The sequence below is a fragment of the Ambystoma mexicanum genome, chromosome 1q (genome assembly GCF_040938575.1).
Source record: "Ambystoma mexicanum isolate Mex_15411 chromosome 1q, UKY_AmexF1_1, whole genome shotgun sequence".
In the NCBI taxonomy this organism is placed as follows: Eukaryota; Metazoa; Chordata; class Amphibia; order Caudata; family Ambystomatidae; genus Ambystoma; species Ambystoma mexicanum.
In genome coordinates this window covers 1,528,912,000-1,528,936,049 of record NC_090922.1, presented here as the reverse complement: position 1 = coordinate 1,528,936,049, position 24,050 = coordinate 1,528,912,000, and the positions used below count along the sequence as shown (strand labels likewise).

Sequence of the window (24,050 nt, the reverse complement as noted above, 5' to 3'; positions counted from 1 at the left end):
TAAGACCGCTAATACATGAGTGGTCTGAAACCATGCAGGTTTTATTAACTTGTTTTAAGGACATCTTTAGGAAAGTTATCCTTATTAAAAAATAAGGAGCGGCCAGCGGAAAAGTGGGTGCCCGCGTATCCATCCCTTGCAGTGGGTGTGCCGAAGCCAATTTACTCTTTTGAGTTACATTCTTGTTTATACAGACTTAATTGATGTTATATTCATATCAGACTATTTCGATGGGGTGGTTGTTGTTCACCTTTCTCATAGTCATAGATAAAATATTACAAATTGCCTTGCATCAAGCTTTGCAACTCTTCTTTCTGTTTTTAATGATTTTTCCTCTTGCGTCACTTTTGTTTTGTCTAAGTGTATATAAACTGTTAAAATGTCATTGTTTCTTGGTTTATTGAAAATGGGTTGTTTGCATAATTGGAACGGTTCAGAAGGGTTCTAGTGGATGTCGATCTAATGGTTAATCTAATATGTATAAGTAGTTTGCCCATGACACTTAAATGCATCGCCTGGAATGTTAAAGGCCTGAACAACCCAACGCAGTGAACAGACAAAAGGTACTAGCACATTTGAACAGATTCAAACCGGCTGTACCATGTATTCATGAAACACGTCTATCTTTAGAGGAATCCATGAAATTGAAAGGATTCTGGGTAGGTGATGTAGTCACTAGCCAGGCTGAAGGGAAACGTCACTGGGTTGTAATATTAATTAGGAAAGGGTCGAGTTATAAAGTTCTGCACAAAGATTCTGATACTAATGGTAGATGGGCGTTAATTAAACTGCACATTAAAGATCATGTTCTTTTTAAAAGCAGTGAAACATATAGAGAGTTCTTATGAGTTTCGACTAGTAGATTCTTGGAGACGGATTTCGATATTTTACATTTCATTCTATTCCTCATAATACAATGTCTCACATTGACTATATATGTATTTCTAAATTTTTATCTGGTTCGGTTGTAGAGTCTAGAATTGAAAGCCCTGTTATTTCTGACCATGCCCCGGTAATCATTAATCTGGCACTAATTAATTTGGATAAGGGATATAATAGATGGACATTTTTAAACTCTTTATAGATGAATTTAGGTTTGAAGAAGCATTTCATAATTGCCATCAATGATTCTTTGAAAGGATGCTGATACCTCACCAGTGAATAACAGGGAGATGCTTATAAGGCAAACATACGTGGTCATAGTATATCATACGTCACCAAAAAGAAAGAGGCGGCGAAGAAAGGTTTAGATATCCCTCTTACTCTATTGCATAAACTGAAGATGACACCCTGTTTAGAGAAATGTTATCTCTTTGTTTTGCTGTTAACACAACATTCTCAGAACAAGCTTGTGGAGATTTACATAGGTATGAAATCAAAATCTATCAAACCTCCAATAAAGCCAGTAAGGCACCGGGATCTTACTTAAAAATAAAGAAATAAAGAAATAAAATATCTATCAAAAATTATTTGGTGGTGGTGATATCAACAGCGAAAGATATTTTGGATGTCTTTACGAAGTCTCACAAAATGATCACTTTATTTGGATATTGATTTACTTTCTATTGATAGTCTGATACAAGGCCATAAAAGATGAATCACTTTCTTCACCTAAACTAGACTCCCTATATAACATAAGATCTGAAATAGGTGGAACTTTGGCACATTCAAAGAAGCCCTCTTGATTCTTTACTCTAAGCGAGATAAAGATATTGAGCTTCCTAAAATGTATAGGCCGATTTCTCTAATGAATTTAGATTGGAAAATGTTTGCCAACATTTTGGCTAATAGAATTGAATCCTTTACACAAAACCTAATCAAATCTGATCAATTTCGATTTGTCAGGGGACGGTTTATATCTTCTAATGCCAGATTATTTTTGAATGCACTATTTTATCAACAAAAATAAACAATTAAGTGCTAGCTACATGGCCATAGCTTTGGATGCCAAAAAAGCTTTTGATCGGGTAGTGTGGGATTATTTCTTTGAAGCTCTGAAGTGGCATGGCATTGGGAATAATTTCCTTTCCATGGTCAAACCTTTATATTAAGATCCCAAAACATCTATTTTTATGAATGGGCACCACTTTCTTATTGTTTTCAATGCAAACAGGTACTAGACAAGGTTGTCCCTTATGTCCAATTCTTTTTGTATTGGCCTTGAACCTTCATTAGATCTTACTTGAAGGAATAAAAACATCCAGGGTATCGAGTGTGGTAAATCTGAAAATAAAGTAGCAGCCTATGCGGATGGGCAATGACTTGTGGCAGTATATTTGACTTTCCTGGCTAGTGGGAAAAAGGCCTAGAATGTTAGAACAGGACAGTGCAGGTTTTGTGACTAGATATGCATCACATTGATGTAAGCAGAGGTGGACCTGCCTCGGGATTTTAATGTTAGGGTAAAAGAGGTGCTATGTAATAGACTGGAGGGCTTTTTAATTAGTGACAGTAATGATTGGTTCTCCCTGCTGCCACCTTTCCTACATTGTCTGTCACGTCTGGTTGACTGCTGCAGGCTTCCTGCTTCCCCAGCTGGCACCGGCCGACACCATCTGGAGTTGCTTCTGTTGTAGTTGCCCTTAGCCACAGGGGCTGCCTGGGCAGCTGGGCTGCCCTGGGGGTTGATATATGAGGGCTGCACTGCCCAATCAGAGGGCAGGTTTGGGATTGAGCAGGAAACCAGGAAGGCAACGGAGAGACAGCTGACTATTACGACATCTGAAACGCCACTAAAGAAAACAAATTTAGCCCCATTCCAAACAAAAAATGGGTTGCTGGCCCAAGAGCACCGTGCGTGCCTAACTCACGTCACCTGCAGATTTCAAGAAATGGACTGGGTGAGCCTGGAGGCTCCGACACCCTCAATGCTTCCTACAGCGGACACGCTGCCCAATCAGAGGCTCGTTTTGGGAGGGAGGAGGGAACCAGGAAGGGAACGGAGAGGGGGAGGCGGTTGACTATGGCGGCATCAGAAATGCCACTAAACAAAATGAATTTAACCCCAATACAAATGAAAAATGTGTCACTGGCCCAAGAGCACCGAGCGTGCCTAACCCACCCCACCTGCAAATTCCAATAAATGGCCCTGCTCTGATTGGATAATTATTTGTTCATCCATCCCTGGCTATGTTATGCGGTGCCAGGGTACGTGGTGGGGAATGCGAGATGTGCAAACCGCTGTGAGCCGGCCTTGAAAGTTACTCCCATCTCATTCACATGCTGAGGTTCTCTCTTCCAGACACGTTTGTGGCCTTGGCATCTCGTCTCCCACCCCAGATACGCAAAGAGCCTAGCAGGTGCTCTATCTATTTGGGCATGGAATTAATGGTCACTGTTCTGACCGTGTGGTGAGAGACCGCTGTGGTGAAACCGTGTGCGCCCATTCATTGGATTTAATACTGGCCTAACGTGTGTGCCTTTCTTCAGTGGCCACTTGGGGCGCTATGTGTTTATTCATTATGGGAACATTTGGAACGGCAGCTACTTGCAACTGACATTCAAAGATATGTCTGTTTTCTCGCTGCTACCAATGAAAACAAATTAACTCATTATTGCACGCTGTGCCCTGGAAAATGTTATGGGTGCGATTTCAGTTTTGGGCAGAACTCCCTTTTGCACACTGACCTTGGTGCTTGGGCTACTGCCTGAGCATCTTGAGACCTGGAATTCTATATTTTAGTTGCAATCATTCAGAATGGAGGCCTTGCTAGGTTCGGTCGGAGTAATGGCGGTACTGTTTTCCTCCGCCATGTTACTGTTCTTCGTGTCTTGCATTTCGCCATTTATCATTCCCTGCCCGTGCATGCTGCAACCTCTCCCTACCTGATGATCTCTATATGACTTGTGTAGCCCTGTCTGGGTATTCTGCAATCTGTCCCTGCTTTTGTGAATGCACACTACTTCTCGTCCAACTTGTGTTGCACAAGCTCGACTACTCTTCGTGAAGGCTGTGTGACCTTTAGTGTTTTACTGACTGTTTACATACGCTTCTCACCTTGTATTTCTGATCATGCTTGGGAATTCAGCAACATTGTTATATGATTATATTAGTGAGTTCATGCATTCAATACATTGGGCCTCATTACAAGGTCAGCGGAAAACCGCTAGTGCTATCGGCGGATTGAGCCGACCTCGTAACATCATTCCGCCGCCTGCAATCCTAGTGGCCCGGGATGTCAGCCAGTGGAGACTGTAAGTCCCCATTCCCGTGGAGTCCCATAGGAATGGGAACAAAGAAGCACCGGCACTGTAAGCAACGGTGCTGGTGCATCCGTGAAAACCATGTCTGCAGGAGCCGGTGCTCCTCGCAGGTCAGACCTGCCGGGAGCACCGCCCGTGCAGACATTCTCGTAGTGTGGCAGTCCTTCCAGTATGTTGTTACTGGCACCTTTATTTCTGGACCGCCTGACTTGTAATGAGGCCCAGTGATTTTGTAATGTTCATTTACACCCCCCACCCCTTGTTTTGTCATCCCTCCCTTCTTCTCTCTTAGCCTCCGTTCTAGCCGATCCCTTGAGCCTTTTTGTGATTTGGGTTTTTTGTGATTAGTTCAGATCCCAACTTGTCTTTTTAACTTGTATACAAATATATATGTTAAAAGTTGTGTAGTAATAATGCATTTATATGTTGCTGTAACCGGCCTGTTTTACTGAATTTTATGTTTTCATTTGGATCTGAATAAAAATCATTAAACAAAAAAAGACCATAGTGCAGACAGAAGGAACATCAGGGAATGGAGTGGGATAGAGTGAGTGGAGAATCGAGTGGGATAGAGTGAGTGGAGAGAGGGAAAGGAGGGCCTGTCAGGGGACAGTACCAATCATATGATTTCAGAAATCGACCACGGGAGTATTATGAAAGGGAACCCTTCGAACGCCAGAGGGAGCCGGATAGAGAAGGCTTCCGCCATTAAGCCACAACCTTACTGGATACATAAGGCTTCCGTCATTAAACCCCCATGTAGAGGAGGAGCCAAGTACCCCCACTCCAACTGCCCCGCCTACATTACCTGAGACGTATGAACCAAAATATGTGATGTATTCAGAACAGATGAAGCAGAAAAGAGAAGAGAGCAGGCTCCGTGCAGTACCCATAAGAATACCTACTCCTAAGAGAATATGGGAGGTAAAGTACCCATTGAGGAAACCATACTTGCATCCAAGACAATATGCTGGCCATTTTAACGAGATTCCTGATGAAACAAAGACACTGAATGACCAGGATAAATGGTGACGTCATACAAAGTGAATCGACAACCAGATAGAAGATAACTAAACCAGAAAGGCAGACCATTCATGAAGAACAAAGGCGTACCAAGGATAAGTGATGTCTTGGGATCAAGATGAAGAGACTTATGCCATAAACGTAATGAAGATATTTAGTTAGTTTAAACGTATACAGATGCAATGAAACGCAAGCAGCAAAGCAATCATGAAGCTAGCCACATGCTTAAATAGATTAGACCGGGCAAGCGTCTACGTATACCTATATACCTCATAGATACATATGGATTAAGTAAAGAATAAATGTTTCCACTACGTATATAGCACTACTGAATAACACAAGAATGCCTCAGCTCAGTGTCGCAGATACAAAAAGCTATTGATTTAAACAGAATACATTTCAGCTAAGGAGTTCACTGAGCCAAGAAAGCCAAGGTCTTATCACACTAGGAGTTGGCTGACATTAGATACAATTAACGTGAAAGAGCAGAAGCTTCTGTTCAGAAAGGTCAAGCAAAAACAAAAGACGTCAGAGGACTATTAAAGAATAAAATCAAATATATGAAAGGCTTAATTTCATGGTGTCGAGTCACGTGATGGAAGAAAGTTGGACGAGCGAGAAGATCACACCTACGCACGGAAGCCCGATAGTACCCATACGCCTTCAAAATTCTCAGAGAACAGTACAGACTCACGGCCAACTTCAAAGTACTAATTTACACTGGACCATTGAGGTGATGATGGATCACATTTTAATTGGTTGGAAGCTGGTATCAAGACAAGCTCACCCGCACCTGGTTCTTCAGTCTGCGTGCTGCTCACGCAGGTCGAAAATTATTGACGGAGTTAGTAGCCAACTAATTGTAGGGGACCACGTAGTTGGGGGTCCTATAGTTTGTGTAGCCAATGGGATGTCATACATTTAGTGATGTTCATAGTGGCCATTTTAAAGGTAGGGCCTCAGTTGCCCCGCCTGATGTTAACTGTCCTATTACCTCTCTCCGTTACTCCATACAGATATAGAGCCTATGCTTAGATATTCACTTAGAACCAATCCCGCTTTCCGATAGGTTTCTGTAGTATGCCACATAGGATGACATTGGTAATGACGCAGGTCAACACGTCAGCTATGACCAATTATGGGTATAAGAACCCAACTTTTTAATGAAATAGTTAGAGTCAGAGTATCGAGCGATTTCTGATGGTCGTTGTACTCCCTGTTTTAGATACTTGCATTAAAACAGCCAAACGTTTGCCAAACTATTTGTGTCGTCTTGATTATTGATGTATGGTTAAAATCTGCATCCCCATCTAGCTCAAGGGTACCGCTACTCATCTTAGAGGGCTGGAAGCCTCCAGCTCACCCAATTAACTGGATAGAGAGGGCTTCTGCCATTAAGCCCCCCCACTTTACTAGATTGAGAAGGCTTCCGTCATTAAGCCCCCACCTTACTAGATCCATAAGGCTTCTGCCATTAAGTCACCACCTTACAGGCTAGAGAAGGCTTACATCATTAAGCCCCTACCTTACTGGCTAGAGAAGGCTTCTGCCATTAAGCCCCCATCTTACTGGATCCATAAGGCTTCCGCCATTAAGTCCCCACCTTACAGGCTAGAGAAGGCTTCCACCATTAAGCCCCTACCTTACCGGATAGAGAGGGCTTCTGCCATTAAGCCCCCACCTTACTGGATACAGAAGGCTTCCACCATTAAGCCCCCACCTTACCGGATAGAGAAGGCTTACGCCATTAAGCCCCCACCTTACCGGATACAGCTGGCTTCCGCCATTAAGCCCCTACCTTACCAGCTAGAGAAGGCTTCTGCCATTAAGCCCATACCTTACTGGATCCATAAGGCTTCCGCCATTAAGTCACCACCTTACAGGCTAGAGAAGGCTTACATCATTAAGCCCCTACCTTACTGGCTAGAGAAGGCTTCTGCCATTAAGCCCCCATCTTACTAGATCCATAAGGCTTCCGCCATTAAGTCCCCACCTTACAGGCTAGAGAAGGCTTCCACCATTAAGCCCCTACCTTACAGGATAGAGAGGGCTTCTGCCTTTAAGCCCCCACCTTACTGGATACAGAAGGCTTCCACCATTAAGCCCCCACCTTACCGGATAGAGAAGGCTTATGCCATTAAGCCCCCACCTTACCAGATACAGAAGGCTTCCGCCATTAAGCCCCTACCTTACCAGCTAGAGAAGGCTTCCGCCATTAAGCCCCTACCTTACCAGCTAGAGAAGGCTTCTGCCATTAAGCCCCCACCTTACTGGATCCATAAGGCTTCTGCCATTAAGTCTCCACCTTACAGGCTAGAGAAGGCTTCCACCATTAAGCCCCTACCTTACCGGATAGAGAAGGCTTCCGCCATTAAGGTCCTATTTTACCGGCTAGAGAAGGCTTCTGCCATTAAGCCCCCACCTTACTGGATACATAAGGCTTCCACCATTAAGCCCCTACTTTACTGGCTATAAAGGGCTTCCGCCATTAAGCCCCCACCTTACTGGATACAGAAGGCTTCCACCATTAAGCCCCTACCTTACCGGATAGAGAAGGCTTCTGCCATTAAGCCCCTACCTTACCGGCTAGAGAAGGCTTCTGCCATTAAGCCCCTACCTTACTGGTTAGAGAAGGCTTCTGCCGTTAAGCCCCAACCTTACTGGATACATAAGGCTTCCGCCATTAAGCCTCCACCTTACTGGATACAGAAGGCTTCCGCCATTAAGCCCCAACCGTACTGGATACAGAAGGCTCCCGCCATTAAGGCCCCACTTTACCGGATAGAGAAGGCTTCCGCCATTAAGCCCCCACCTTACTGGATACAGAAGGCTTCCGCCATTAATCCCCCACCTTACTGGATACAGAAGGCTTAAGCCATTAAGCCCCTACCTTACCGGCTAGAGAAGGCTTCCACCATTAAGCCCCTACTTTACTGGCTAGAAAGGGCTTCCGCCATTAAGCCCCCACCTTACTGGATACAGAAGGCTTCCACCATTAAGCCCCTACCTTACCGGATAGAGAAGGCTTCTGCCATTAAGCCCCTACCTTACCGGCTAGAGAAGGCTTCTGCCATTAAGCCCCTACCTTACTGGTTAGAGAAGGCTTCTGCCGTTAAGCCCCAACCTTACTGGATACATAAGGCTTCCGCCATTAAGCCTCCACCTTACTGGATACAGAAGGCTTCCGCCATTAAGCCCCAACCGTACTGGATACAGAAGGCTCCCGCCATTAAGGCCCCACTTTACCGGATAGAGAAGGCTTCCGCCATTAAGCCCCCACCTTACTGGATACAGAAGGCTTCCGCCATTAATCCCCCACCTTACTGGATACAGAAGGCTTACGCCATTAAGGCCCCACTTTACCGGACAGAGAAGGCTTCCGCCATGAAGCACCCACCTTACCTAGTCTTTAGAAAGTAGTGGGCACCGATTGCTAGTTGACAATCTAGGTTTTAGGGACGCCTGGGCTAAAGAGCTAGGTGCCCACGGGGGATGAGGAGGCAGCACCACGCTATAGCGTACCCAGCCCTGGATCAATCTTTTGCAAGCCTGAGCTTTATCTGTTGTTCAATAAAAACCCTTGGACCAAACAGTCGGGGAGTGGTTGAGGCCATCGTTGACAGCGCCTCGAAATAACTCATTGTCTGATTCATTTAATAAAACGAATAACTTAAAAATAATTATGTACCAAAATCATTCACAAACGTAGAAATGCATATTCCATAAACACTGACACGTTTGTGACTCCAGTGCTGGTCCCTATGGAGTGTTGCCATTAACGAGGCCAGCCCCAGGCGCTGCGGGTTCTGCGCATGTGCGTGAATGGGAGAGTTTCTGAATCTCGCTGATCCGGCGCATGCGCGGGGGCAGGAGGTTGTCTGGAGCTCTGCCTAGAGAGCGCAGAGCACGCCGGGGGATATGCCCAGCTGCACGTGGGACTTTTCCCTTCTGAATCACAGAATGGCTGCTATTTCTGGCCCTGTGCCACACTGGGAGAGGACTCATTTAATCAGCCACATGTGCAATGCCTTAACAGCGTGGAGAGGTGACCTCCTGGCACGACCAGGAGCGACACAGGCAGATGCAGAAGAAAGATTAGAAAAAGAAAATTCTTTATTAAGGTTTGTTACATAATCTGTGAAAACAAACAAAACATATCCCAGCAAGAAAGAAGCACCCTCGGTCTCTGGAATGTGTGATCCCCCGCCTGGGGGTGGCTTCCCAGATTATCCTTCACTTCTCAGTCGCTCACAGTCTTGGGGGGTGAGGTGGCCCCGCAATTCTTTCTTGCCTCTTGATTCCTATGGTTAAATCCTCTTCTTCTTGTTTGGCTGAGGCTGCACGTGGAAGCTGGGATTCCACCGGAACCAGGACACTCTGTCTTCTCTGTCTGGGGGTCCCAGCTCCAGCCCCTACACCAGCCGATGAGTCGGAACGGTGTCATGTCCAGAGTCCTTGTCTACTCCTGCTCTTCTTGGACTTCGTCCCCTCTTGGTTCTCCGCGATGCTCCGCCGTGTACTGGCTACATCCTCTCCCACAGCTATCCTGTCATGCGGACACCGTGCCTCCTCCTACGTCCCTGCTTCAGCCTCTTCTGGGTGGTATTTTCATACGTCTTCGCTTCAGCCTCTTCTGAGTGGTACTTTCATACGTCTCCGCTTCAGCCTCTTCTGGGTGGTACTTACATATGTCTCCGCTTCAGCCTCTTCTGAATGGTACTTTCATATGTCTCCGCTTCAGCCTCTTCTGAGTGGTACTTTCATACGTCTCCGCTTCAGCCTCTTCTGGGTGGTACTTACATACGTCTCCGCTTCAGCCTCTTCTGAGTGGTACTTTCATATGTCTCTGCTTCAGCCTCTTCTGAGTGGTACTTTCATACGTCTCCGCTTCAGCCTCTTCTGGGTGGTACTTACATACGTCTCCGCTTCAGCCTCTTCTGAGTGGTACTTTCATATGTCTCCGCCTCAGCCGCTTCTGGGTGGTACTTACATACGTCTCCGCTTCAGCCTCTTCTGAGTGGTACTTTCATATGTCTCCGCCTCAGCCGCTTCTTAGTGGTACTTTCATACGTCTCCGCTTCAGCCTCTTCTGGGTGGTACTTACATACGTCACTGCTTCAGCCTCTTCTGAATGGTCCTTTCATATGTCTCCGCTTCAGCCGCTTCTGGGTGGTACTTACATACGTCTCCGCTTCAGCCTCTTCTGAGTGGTACTTTCATATGTCTCCGCCTCAGCCGCTTCTGGGTGGTACTTTCATACGTCTCCGCTTCAGCCTCTTCTGAGTGGTACGTTCATACGTCTCAGCTTCAGCCTCTTCTGAGTGGTATTTTCATACGTCTCAGCTTCAGCCTCTTCTGAGTGGTACTTTCATACGTCTCAGCTTCAGCCTCTTCTGAGTGGTACGTTCATACGTCTCAGCTTCAGCCTCTTCTGAGTGGTACGTTCATACGTCTCAGCTTCAGCCTCTTCTGAGTGGTATTTTCATACGTCTCCGCCTCAGCCGCTTCTGGGTGGTACTTACATACGTCTCCGCTTCAGCCTCTTCTGAGTGGTACTTTCATACGTCTCCGCTTCAGCCTCTTCTGAGTGGTACTTTCATATGTCTCCGCCTCAGCCGCTTCTGGGTGGTACTTTCAGTCTTCCCTCTCTTCCCTTTGAACTCCTCTTACATATTACTTTTTACCACATGCCGGGCGTCTCTTCCCAGGACCTTCCCTTTGATCCTCATCTTCCTCCTCATGATGTTATAGCGCTTCATCTATCCTCTCTCACAGTTGTCTCTGACTTCCGTTCTTCCTCCTCCCTACTCACATTTTCTACCAGCCCTCCTCCTTACTCTTTGACCCTTTTCCCCTCTACACTTTCCACCTCCCCCTGAGTTTCCATCACCACCTCCATATTTTATGCCTAATTTCCGCTCTTCACAACCTCCTCCAACTTCGCCCCTTCCATCTCATCGCCTCTTCCCGCCAGTTCAAGGTGCATCTCTTCCACCTTTGACTCCCAAAGCTCACCAAATCTTCCTTGGATTGCCTTTAAATGCCATAACATTCAGAGGAAATCCACATCTTATAAAATGGCCTAGCCTCACCCCTGGGGTCCACACTTGCTCAACTGCCCTCAGAAATTTGTGGCTCTTCTCCTCTCGAGGGGGCTCCTTTGTTGCCAGTCAGTCAAAGTGGCTCTTTCGCTCCTCCCACTCACGCCCCCCCCCACACAAACTCACAGTCCGAGCCTTTGAATACGCCAGGTGCCATTTTGGAATGCCATTTTGGCATGCGTTACTCGGGACCACACTACTGGTTCTCTCAATTTCACCATCTCCGCAGGTAATGTCCACCACATGCCAGGGTCAGGAAATTGGGTATTTCTGCGGCCACCATTGTTCAGGGACTTCCTTAGTTAGGTGTTCCCTCGACAGACGAACATGCCGGGGGTGGTTCCTGCTTTTTATCTTTACCTGCGGGTTTGGTCAGCCACTCCATTTTTCACAGTCAGAGTCATAACATCCCTGTACTTCCCTCCATGTTTGGATGCTTGTCCACAACGCTTGGGGCCTTTTCTTGGTCCAATGCATTGTGAACGTGCTGAGTGCTGTGATCTTCTGCATTTACTGGGGTCCTCTCTCTAAGGGATACGCTGATTTTAAACTTCCTGTGACACGCTACTTCGAGCTGACCGGGGCATGCTGGGACAAACCAAGGGATACTCCCCACACTGCCCGCAGGGTGACATCACACCACAGGCGGTGGTTCCTCGCCCCAATGACCCATCCCTTTACCACCAGAGCTAGGCAGAGGACTTCATCTCACGCCATTGTTGTGCTGACGAATGAAAATGATACAACTTGTAAACATGACAATGCCAAGATAATCAACTAAATATTAAGATGAGCACACATTATTCGCTTAGGTTTTCAGGCATGTAAATCTGATCCTTGCTAGTGCATCATTGCTAGTCTGCATTATGCCTATGTAACACATCATGGCCAGTTTCCAGCACATCCATTTATGGCACCATTGCCATTTGCATTGTCTCAAGTTATCAAATGACATATACCCACTTAACAGATCATTGCCGGTTTACATCATGCCTATTTGGAGCCTTGTGGTAGTTTTCAAATACGCCCACTTAACAGATCATTGCCGGTTTACATCATGCCTATTTGGAGCCTTGTGGTAGTTTTCCAGTACACCCACTTAATAGAACATTGCCGGTTTACATCATGCCTATTTGGAACCTTGTGGTAGTTTTTCAGTACACCCACTTAGCAGAACATTGCCGGTTTACATCCTTCCTCTTTGGAGCCTTGTAGCAGTTTCCAGTACACCCACTTAACAGAACATTGCCGGTTTACATCCTTCCTCTTTGGACCCTTGTGGCAGTTTCCAGTACACTCATTTAACAGAACATTGCTGGTTTACATCATTCCTATTTGGAGCCTTGTGGTAGTTTTGCAGTACACCCACTTAACAGAACATTGCCGGTTTACATCCTTCCTCTTTGGAGACTTGTGGCAGTTTCCAGTACACCCACTTAACAGAACATTGCCAGTTTACATCCTTCCTCTTTGGAGCCGTGTGGCAGTTTCCAGTACACCCATTTAACAGAACATTGCCAGTTTACATCATGCCTATTTGGAGCCTTGTGGTAGTTTTCCAGTACACCCAATTTAACAGAACATTACAGTTTACATCATGCCTATTTGGAGCCTTCTGGTAGTTTTCCAGTACACCTATTTAACAGAACATTGCCAGTTTACATCATGCCTATTTGGAGCCTTGTGGTAGTTTTCCAGTACACCCAATTCAACAGAACATTGCCAGTTTACATCATGCCTATTTGAAGCCTTGTGGTAGTTTTCCAGTACACCTATTTAACAGAACATTGCCAGTTTACATCATGCCTATTTGGAGCCTTGTGGTAGTTTCCAGTACACCCACCTAACAGAACATTGCCAGTTTACATCATGCCTATTTGGAGCTTTGTGGTCGTTTTGCAGTACACCCACTTAACAGAACATTGCCGGTTTACATCCTTGCTCTTTGGAGCCTTGTGGCAGTTTCCAGTACACTCATTTAACAGAACATTGCCAGTTTACATCATGCCTATTTGGAGCCTTGTGGTAGTTTCCAGTACACCCACTTAACAGGCAGTTTACATCATGCCCATGTACCTCAGACAGGTAAATATATTTTCCCAAAAATTGACTCCTAACCAGGGTCAGCCTATCTACATGGTCTGGGAAAAACGTATATATATATATGCATAAAAAAGAGATGGATAACCAATTTCAAAAACAACTATCTCATAAAGGATGAACGGGCCAAGGCTTTTTCACAACTAGTCGTCCTGAAAAAATGGGCCTAATTGTTATACCACAGTCATTTAATTTGTTGTCACAATTCAAATTATTAATTAATTTACTCAATTTAAAAACGGTGTCAACATTTACACATTATAAAAAGACACAATGATCAAATGTACACTTGAAAAAACTCCTAAAATGTCTTGATATTAGAATCCCAACATGTTTCTGTTCTTGTCTACCACGCTGGTTCAACATTCATCAGGGGATGTTCAATAGATATTGGTTTCTTCAACACTTTGTGCTCAAAGGGGTATGTGCCACACATCCAACAAAGATTAAAACCTGTGATAGATACTATTTCCACTGCAAAACCCAAATTATTTTCATTGCCAAGTTCCAATTCAATGGGGCCTGTATTGTCCTGTTAAATGCTCAATCGTAGCACATCTGCTCTTTACGTTCAAAAATTTGCTATAAAAAGCTCATCCATCCAATTTGCTCAATAATCGGGCTAAGGACATATGCACGCCTGGATCACTGAGTGCATTTCACTTGATTTCCAGAATCAGTAGTCAACACACGCATCTGTATTCCGAGCCCTTTTCACTTATCTTCTTGGCTTCAACTAGATGCCGACGGTATGAATCTCTGCGGGAACAAACGGGAGCACCCGCTGATGCAACGCCAATGTATACAACATCATGCCCGTTCAGAGCCCTGTGATTGTTTTCCAGTACACCCACTTAACAGAACATTGCCGGTTTACATCATGCCTATTAAGAGTCGTGTGGTAGTTTTCCAGTGCACCCATATAATAACTAATTTCCAGTTTACATCATGCCTATTAAGAGTCGTGTGGTAGTTTTCCAGCATACCCACTTAACAAGTCATTGCCGGTTTACATCATGCCTATTCTGAGCTTTGTGGTAGTTTTCCAGAATACCCACTTAGCGCATCATGTTTTTATTTCCATTATAGCTATTTTGCCAGTTTCCGTTATGTCACATGACCTCATTGTTACCGGTTCCTATTATCTTAAGTGAACCCATTTTTGTCCGGCTTTAACTGCCCTCTACCTGAACATTTTCCAATGGTCTAGGGCCTACATGGCCACTGGGATGCAAGGGGAGAACACTGGAGTAATGATCATCTCCCGCCCAAATCGTTTACCGTTATGGCCACTCGGTCCGGTGGCACTACCACAGTGGTTGTATGGAGGTGTAAATCCCCATTTTTGGAGTCTGTCCATGGGGATTTCTGGTGCATTTTAATGTGAGCCATAATTCCATGTGGTAAATGCACGGATTCTTTGCCTGAAAGTGGAGAATTTACTTCCAGCAACATGCTCCACTTCCGGGTCAATGTATGAATTTGGCGGTGCGATAAAAGCAGCAGTGATTCCAGTACCCCCTCCCTTACCACAGAACTCATCATGAGGCCACTGTCTTCCAGGCAGTGTCTGCTACTGGCTCGCTCAGGCGGGCTGGACTGTCAGGCCCCGTGCACCCCAACTTGCCGGAACGTAAATAGCTGAGAGGTCTCAGTGAGGCTTCTGACAGCACTGCCATCTGGGCCTTTCCTTTTCGTGCACTGCTCCCAGCACAGTGACTGGATTTGTACTGGCTTGCACGGGCCCGACAGCTTCTGAAATTACTACATTTGGCTGGTTTTTAAACTGTTGCAAAGTCGGGATTTGCACAGATGGAAGCACCGACACTACGACCATGGGTGCCAGTGTTAGCATTGCTGCTGGCATGCATCTGTGCACAGTTCCCGCCTTTACAACCATGTCGAGACAGCACAAATGTCCTCATTGCACCTGCCTTGCTACTTGCATCCCAGGCAAAAGGAGCAAATATGCTTGGCCTTCACCCTTGAGCAATGACAATATTGCAACTAACACCAGAGGAGGTCTGGCCATTGTGCAACCCTACGACTAATGCAAATCCCTTTATCTTTCTGCAAGTTTAGTCATTGCTTTGGTGCAACAACCTTCAATATATGCCTCCTACAAAAAAGGTATCAGGCGCAAACTTCCAATAAACCCAATAGATTCCGAATGTTCACTCGCCCAGTGTATTCCTATTCTCAAACCAGGTTGCTGTCAGTTTGGCAATTTACACAGTTCCTGTACTGAGTTTGACAATCCCAGTACATTCTCAATTTGACAAACATAGAACACTGCACTTTTTTCAATCCCAGTTCATTCCAGGTTTGTCACTGCCACTATAATCCCATTTTATACAATATTAGTATATTGATAGTTGGACAATCCCAGTACAATCCCAGTTTGACTATCCTAGTGAGGTGCCAATGGGCAGCATGCAAATGTATTCCAAGGTTGTTATTCACCATATGTTCCCATTGTGTGTGTTCAGTACTGCTCTATACACAAGCCCAATACACACACAGTTAACAATTGCACAATTCCACTATAATCCTTGTTTGCTGTTGTACAATGTCACTGTCACATGAATCCAGTATGCTCCCATTTTACACAATCCTTTCATACGCATAGGCTGATGGTCTGTGCCCAGTTTAGCAGGGTCCGGTATCTGCCCAGTTTAGCAGAGCCTGGGATATTCTCACTTTGACCATAGCAATTTGCACCCAGATGGCACAAACCCAGTATATTCTCAGGTGCCACAATCACAGTTAGCTGCATTAAACAAATTGCAAATCAGACCTCATATTTATTTATTGTCGCTTAGTTTATGTAGTGCCAAACACTATGCACAGATCGCTTCATGGCACTATAAAGAAAGACGTGACTCAACACCCGTACAATAAAATAATCACTTTGCAAGGGAAAACAAGGTTTATTGCACGCAAAAGGTCTCAGACGGTCTCTTAAAACCAAACTGACACGTCCTAAGAAGTTACAGGTTATATAGAGGAAGCCCGCACCTTTTCATACATAGGTTACAAAAGTCATCCCATCACCCTCATTGGCTACCTCCTATATGACATGCTAATAAGCCCCTTTAGTCCCTGGACTGATTGGAAACACCATATCTAAGCGCATTCCCCTATACACATGGTCCACTGCATCGTCACTATTGAATCCGAATAGATGATTGGTGCACAGGTGCACAGGTACACCTCTACAATAATAAGCCTTGACCGTCACGTGATGTGCACCCCTCCAACCCCGGCACGGTCATAGTAAGGATGGCGAGGCCAACTCTGGTTTGATAAAACAATGGGCCTTCTCATTATACCAGAGTCTGCGGCCAACACGAGCTGCACCCCCGACCTCGTGCTAAATTTACTGGCATCACTTCTGCTCCTCCGATCCTAAATCATGGTACGTTCCAGACACAGCTCACCCCCTATCTCCTTTAAACTCCAGGTGCCCAGTAATGACGTGAACAGGGCACCACTCTTGAGTCGGATCTTCAGGGATTTATTTGCTTTGGTTATGTGTCTACTTGTGATTCATATGGGATGATCGCTCCTTGGGTGAGGGCAGTAGTGCTCTAAATCTTCACATGGCCTCTTCGCATCACAAACCCTGGTGCCATGTTCGCATGAATTTGTCCTTCAAAGGGCTCATATCTACCTGTCCTCCCCACATCGAACAGTGCCTTTGAACTCTGCAGCTGGATAGAATTAGCATTTTTCTGCGCACCGTGGGTGCCTCTGACCTCGGCTTCTCCCAGCGGGGATGGAAAGGTGATTTTTCTTGGGACTGAGCTAAACAGAGACGCAGCGCCACATCAGGGCCTTCAGTCTACTCATCGTGTGCTAGGACTAGAGATCCAATATGGCAGCACTCTTGCCATGTCGAGCCGCTGACGTCACATTTATCGCATCACCTTTCTAACTCCATCATCGCTCTCTCCACCTAATTCAGCTCCTTTTTCGCACAAAAATGCAAGACATAACATTATGCACTACTTCTGAACGCGGGGCCCTATCTATACCCTCTGCAACCGCTACATTCATACATGTGTTGCTATATAATACTTCTAATGTGTATCACAATGGACTACAAGTCACACATGCGCCTTCTGCTGCGCAAAACTCAAACTGCTCCCGCTGCGGCACTTCCTAATAGGTCTTCATCGGCCTGAACCCCTTTGCCTGGATGGGACGCCACGCGTGCATCCCAACAGTAGACATGGGGAGAAAGAAGTTGCTAAGAAACTTGCTTGTGCCGCTCAAACTAAAGGGAACTAACACGCATCTCTACATGCCATGGAACGTAATGGCAGGTATAGCCATGAGGATCGGGCTAACGCATTGGAAAAGGAAAGCATGCGTCACCTGACCTTTGGGTGCTTCAAGATCCTGCCTTCCGTCACAGATGACCTCAATAATGTCCAGAACACCGGGATAGTTCAAGGGTTTTTATTAACAGGTTGTTAATATCACTTCTTCTGATCTCGCCAAGATGCAGGAAGTACAAACTAGTGGGTGTCCTTGCCTGGTCCCTCGAGGTCCCGTCTGCCCCCCCCACGCTAACCCAGAATTGCCATCAGCCACGGTGTTGTTGAAACTAGAGGTTGGTGACCCTACTGTCTTGTTGAGTCTGAGCTTCAGTTGAGGGACTAAATCCCAAGGCCTTTTCTATCTAGTGCCCACTGAGGATTAATAAGGGTTCCCTACTCTACTGCTTTCTGGGATCACACTAGTGTGTTTCAAGCCTGTGCCTGTATTGTCTCAGACACGCTCTTTTTTTCTATCTCCAACTCACTCCTTTTCACTCCTCCACCCGAGCATACCCCTACGTGTTGTTCCGTGTATCTCTACTCCCTCCCGTGTTTTTCTCTCCCTCTTCCTTCCCTGTGGTATTCCTACCTTCTCTATCTCTCTCTCCTCTCTCCTCCTCTTCCGCCTGACGTCCTCTCCCTCTCTCTCTCTCTCTCTCTCTCTCTCTCTCTCTCTCTCTCTCTCTCTCTCGCTCTCTCTCCTCTCACCTCCTCTTCCCCCTGATGTCCTCTCATTCTGTCCCATTAACTCGTTCTGGCCTCTCTGCCTCCTAACCCCCACTCCCCTCTTCCACCCTCCCTCCTGTGCAACACTGCACCTGTGCATGGATCTACCAAGCCACAGACTCCTCAACGCTCCACCTCCTGTCCTTTGCCTTGTCTCTTGGTCCACCGCCCGCCACCGGACCTCACCTGAACTATTTTCCACTCTTTTTTGTGTTTTAATGATTTCCCTCAACCCACCATTAGTCCCACATCTCATTGACCCCGTGGGCCAATATAAATCTGTCCTTTCTCCGGTGGTTGGGGTATCGTTTGGCGCAGCTTTTTTAAACCCTCTTAGCCCCACCCTCTTTTTGTGCACATCACTTTGCATGGTTTTATCAGGTTTTTCAACTTGGTGTTCGCCCGCATTTTCGTTCTCGTTACGCCGTGGTAAGTTGCCTTCCTTCAGCTTGAGTGAGAGATTTCGATCAGCTTCCGTCCCTGAATCCATACCTTGTCCAGCGGTTTCCTCCGGCGGTCCGCCATGTTTCTTTGCCGCCACCTTGCAATATAGAACTACGGTTCGGATAAAAGTAGAGAGAAATCCGCCAGCAACAGGGGTGTACGTTATTCTTGGGTACCAAGATCACCACTTAAGCGCATTTCAGGGGTTCATGGACTGGGGCCTTCCCAACTCCCTCACCACACCTCAGGAGTAGGAGCAGGTCTGGCTACGCAATTGTAGGCATTCTGCCCCAGGATGGGAGCAGTCCCTTCCCCCCCCTGACAGGGTCAAACCTCTGAAACTGTCACAGTACTTTTCAACATTCTTTGGAAAAGGGCCAAGGAAGGTTGGAAGTTCATTGGAGGACTCTTTGAGGGAAGGCAAGCTGGCACTATTCCACAAAGAGACCTATAACATGCCTGAAAGGTTCGGGGGGCATGTTATACATGTTTCAATTATTAATAGGGGTGTTCCACAGTTGTGCTTTCAGGAGAGAGGAAGCAGAAATAAGGGGTTCTAAAATGGGTGGATTTGACTAGTGTTGTCCGTCCTGAGTGAACTGCAAATATATATGGGTAACCACATTTTAAAATCAGTTACCTGTGAATATTAGCGAGTCAATTTCTTGGGGTTCACCCAGTGCTACTCAGGATCTATCACACTAAGTCAGTGCTTTCCACACAGTCATGAAAAAGCGGTTGGAAGCGGCAGGAAGGCAGCCATTTTGTGCCATATGAAACAACAAAGAAAGGAAATAGTAGCTCCCTTGATTGGCTAGCCTTCTCCCCCTCGATTCATTGGATGTCCACATATGCTCGTAGGGTGGTTTCACTCATTGGTGTTCCCCATCCTCCTCCTAGGGTAGTATTATTCATTGATTGTCCACATAGCCTCATAGGGTGGTTTCACTCATAGGAGTTCCTGCCACCTCCTCAGGTAGTATTATTCATTGGATGACAACATATCCTCGTAGGATGGTTTCACACATTGGAGCTCTCAACCCCCGTATTAGGGGAATCTTATTCATTGGATGATATCATATCCTCGTACGATGGTTTCACTCATTGGTGTTCCTAATACCCCTCCTCGGGTAGTATTATTCATTGGATGACATCATATCCTCGTACGATGGTTTCACTCATTGGTATTCCCCATCCCCCTCCTAGGGTACTCTTATTTATTGGATGGCATCATATCCTCAGTGGGTGGTTTCACACATTGGAGTTCCCTAACCCCCTACTAGGGGAGTGTTATTCATTGAATCTCATATCCTCGTAGGGTGGCTTCACTCATTGGTATTCCCTATCCCCCTCCTAGGGTAGTCGTATTCATTGGAAATCCTCATAGCATCGTAGGGTGGTTTCACTCATAGGAGTTCCCCACCAACTCCTCAGGTTGAGGTTGATTCATTCGATGAGATCATATCCTCGTAGGGTGGTTTATCTCATTGGGGTTCGCCATCCCCCTACTAGGGTATTCCTATTTATTGGATGACATCATATCCTTGTGGGGTGGTTTCACTCATAGGAGTACATTCCCCCACCTAGGGTACTACTGTTCATTGGATGCCATCATAGCCGATGTAGGGTGGATTCACTCATTATTGTTCCACATCCCCCTCCTAGTGTAGTGTTATTCATTGGATGACATCATATCCTTGCCTGGTGCTTTCACTCATTAGCTTTCCCCACTGCCCTACCATGGGAGTCTTATTCATTGGATGTCATTACATCCTCGTAGGGTGGTTTATGTCATTGGGATTCCCCACCCGCTCCTAGGGTAGTCTTATTCATTGGATGTCATCATATCCTCGTAGGGTAGTTTCACTCATTGGTATTCCCTAACCTCCTCCTAGGGGACTCTTATTCATTGGATGTCCTCATAGCCTTGTAGCATGGTTTCACTCAGAGGAGTTCCCACCCCACCCTCCTCAGGTAGTATCATTCATTGATGAGATCATATATTTGTAGGGTGGTTTATCTCATTGGGGTTCCCCTTACCCCTCCTAGGGTATTCCTATTAATGGCATAATATCCCTGTAGGGTGTTTTCACTCATAGGAGTACCTAACCCCACATAGGGTACTCCTGTTCAATGGATGCCATCATAGCCGTTGTAGGGTGGATCCAATCATTATAGCTCCCCATCTCCCTCCTTGGGTAGTCTTATTCAGTAGATGACATCATGTCCTCGTAGGGTGGTTTCACACATTGGAGCTCCGAACCCCTGTACTAGGGAGGTCTCATTCATTGGATTATATCATATTCTCTTTGGATGGTTTCACTCATTGCTGTTACCAATCCCCCTCCTATGGTACTCTTATTCATTGGATGCCATCATATCCTCCTAGGGTGGTTTCACTCATTGGTGTTCCCCATCCCCCTCCTCGGGTACTCTGAATCATTGGATGCCATCATATCCTCATAGGGTAGTTTCACTCATTGGTATTACCCATCACTCTCCTAGGGTACTCTTATTCATTGGATGCCATCATATCCTCGTAGGGTGGGTTCCCTCATTATAGTTCCCCATTCCCCTCCTAGGGTACTCTTATTCATTGGATGCCATCATATCCTCCTAGGGTGGTTTCACTCATTGGTATTCCCCATCCCTCTCCAAGGGGACTCTTATTCATTGGATGTCATCATATCCTCGTAGGGTGGGTTTCACTCATTGGTATTCCCCATCCCCCTCCTAGGGGACTCTTATTCATTGGATGACATCATATCCTCCTAGGGTGGTTTCACTCATTGGTATTCCCCATCCCCCTCCTAGGGTACTCTTATTCATTTGATGCCATCATATCCTCGTAGGGTGGTTTCACTCATTGGTATTCCCCATCCCTCTCCTAGGGGACTCTTATTCATTGGATGCCAACATATCCTCGTAGGGTGGTTTTACTAATTGGTGTTCCCCATCCCCTTCTACGGTACTGTATTTCATTGGATTTATTTATTTATTTGAACATTTCTATAGCGCACACAACCCAGAGATTGGATTTCATCATATCCTCATAGGGTAGTTTGTTAGGTGTTGACACACCTAGAGGTTTTGAAGGAGAATTCCTTTTGTCTCTGTGTAATTAACTCTGTCTTTATCTCTACACCCTTATAGGTCACACATAGAAGCAACGAGGAAAAAGGATCCTGCAGAGGTTGCGATGTCTCAGTTCTTCTGGAATAGCTATCCTGTACGTCAACGTGGACTGGGGTCCTTGAAGGCAGAGGACATGACGGAGCTGCCCAGATGATACGCCCTTAAGTCTGTACAGGAATCCCAGGCAAGCCATGGAGACCCACTGCTACTCAACGACACGAGTAGGGAAGGCCATGGGCATACGCGACACGCACTATATAGTTGTCCTCTTCCTGTGACTAGTGACTTTGTGTTTTGCACACACCCTAGTTCCTAGCGTGGATGCTGAATGGCTGAGATGGAAGAGGTGTATCCTCCGCGAGTACCTGTGGATCCAGGCCGCATGCGGAGAAACATCCTGGATGAACACATTGAGCTGTGGTGGACGCGGGAGCCCCGCAAGTCCATCCTGTGCTACTCCATGGCAGTGCTAGTGATCATTCTCTGTGGGGTAGGTGGGATTGTGCTTCTGGCCAGCACCAGCAGCCGCTCCGGGGAGTGGCGGATGGCAGTGGGCAGCTCGCTCTGCATCCTGGCCCTGCTCATACTCATGAAACAGCTGCTCAGCTCAGCCGTCCAGGACATGAATTGCATTCAAAGCCGGGACCAGATTGACATGCTCAAGAGCGGAGGCCTCTCAGATTCCCTGGTCCTTCTGGTCAGCGCCCTCCTCATCTTGGTGTGTGGGATCATCCTGGTCGTGCTTGCTAGCTCCACACCACAAGCTAGCGATGCACGACCCCTGACTGCCATGTTCAGTGTTGGTGTGACCCTGACCTCAGCTGGCTCCATGCTTCTTTTTGGTGTGCTGGTTTATTTGGCAGCCATCTTCTTGTGTCCAGGTGGTACCAGTGCAATCAACAGGAGAACCATTGGGGTGTTCACAATTTCAGGCAGGTTGTCTGGGAACCAGCGAAGGGAGACCTCATCCAGCATGGCCAACCTGATCTGAGTGCCCATAGGCAACCAGCGTTTCCAGGTTCTTACTCCCCGGTGGATCTACACTGGAAGATGCCCGTCCTGGTCCCCTAGTGGCATAGGGGGCAGTAACATAGTGCACAACACTGCTGTCGGTTGGACGACCTGCCTTTCACCCCATAGCCGACACATTTATCATTCTGTTCGAATGATGCTCTGGAAATACATAGTATTTTTTAACTACAAGAGCAGTCAATATTGTCCAAAGGCTATAATGTTGACCAAAATAGACATTGAAGAATATTTTCATTTTCAGAAGGACTTTTCGAGTTTCAGAAGGGCAATCCTACCGCTTATACTGAAACATATGGTCCTAATGGTTATACCATTACAAAAGGCTGAATTGCCATAGTTTAATTTAAGAAAAATCAAGAAACTATTTTAAAAAAAAGGGTTTTGCACACAATATACCTTCACGTCCCTTTTCCTTTTCCTGTAACCTTTTATGTTAAAAATACTTGAAAACACACTTTAACATATGTTGTCTTTTGCTTACTGAAAGTTAGGCGTCATGGTATTTGAGTAACTTCCTACTTTGGCAGGGATGGATGATGGCTAAATACGTTATTGACACAAAAATAGGAAGTTACTTGAGACATTCAAAATGGCCGCCGTTTTGTTGTTTCCCTCATGCTCATGCGGTGTGTGCCCTATTGACTCATTGACTCAAGAATACAGGCAAGCCTGAAAATCAGCAATGGCTGCTAATCATTCCCTGACACGTGGATGGTGGTGTGTGTCTGGCCAGCGGTGAGAGAGGCGGGGCTATGTTATTTTCCCACTGAAGCTCATTCCACATAACACAAACCAGTTCACTTAAGTGGCAATTCCTTTAGCTGCACCAACGAGTGGCAGACTAGTATAGTACCGTAGATGTGAGCTGATGGTGCAGTGCCATCTTCCCGGCATAGAACTGGAATCACCTTTGCAAATCTTTATTGAGTGGGACTTTAGAAATTAGTGTCTATGCCTGGGC

At 46.1% G+C, this 24,050-nt stretch overlaps 1 protein-coding gene across 2 annotated transcripts in view; it reads left to right on the top strand.

Annotated features, from left to right (window-relative positions):
• Positions 1-23,772, top strand: part of TMEM125 (transmembrane protein 125) — a 162,081-nt gene extending 138,309 nt beyond the window's left edge. For both annotated transcript variants that reach the window (XM_069642447.1, XM_069642448.1), the window contains one exon: positions 22,076-23,772. In XM_069642447.1, the coding sequence (XP_069498548.1) occupies positions 22,386-23,048 (663 nt within the window). In that variant the 5' untranslated portion in view covers positions 22,076-22,385 and the 3' untranslated portion in view covers positions 23,049-23,772. The remainder of the gene's footprint in view (positions 1-22,075) is intronic.
• The last annotated feature ends 278 nt before the right edge of the window (positions 23,773-24,050 follow it).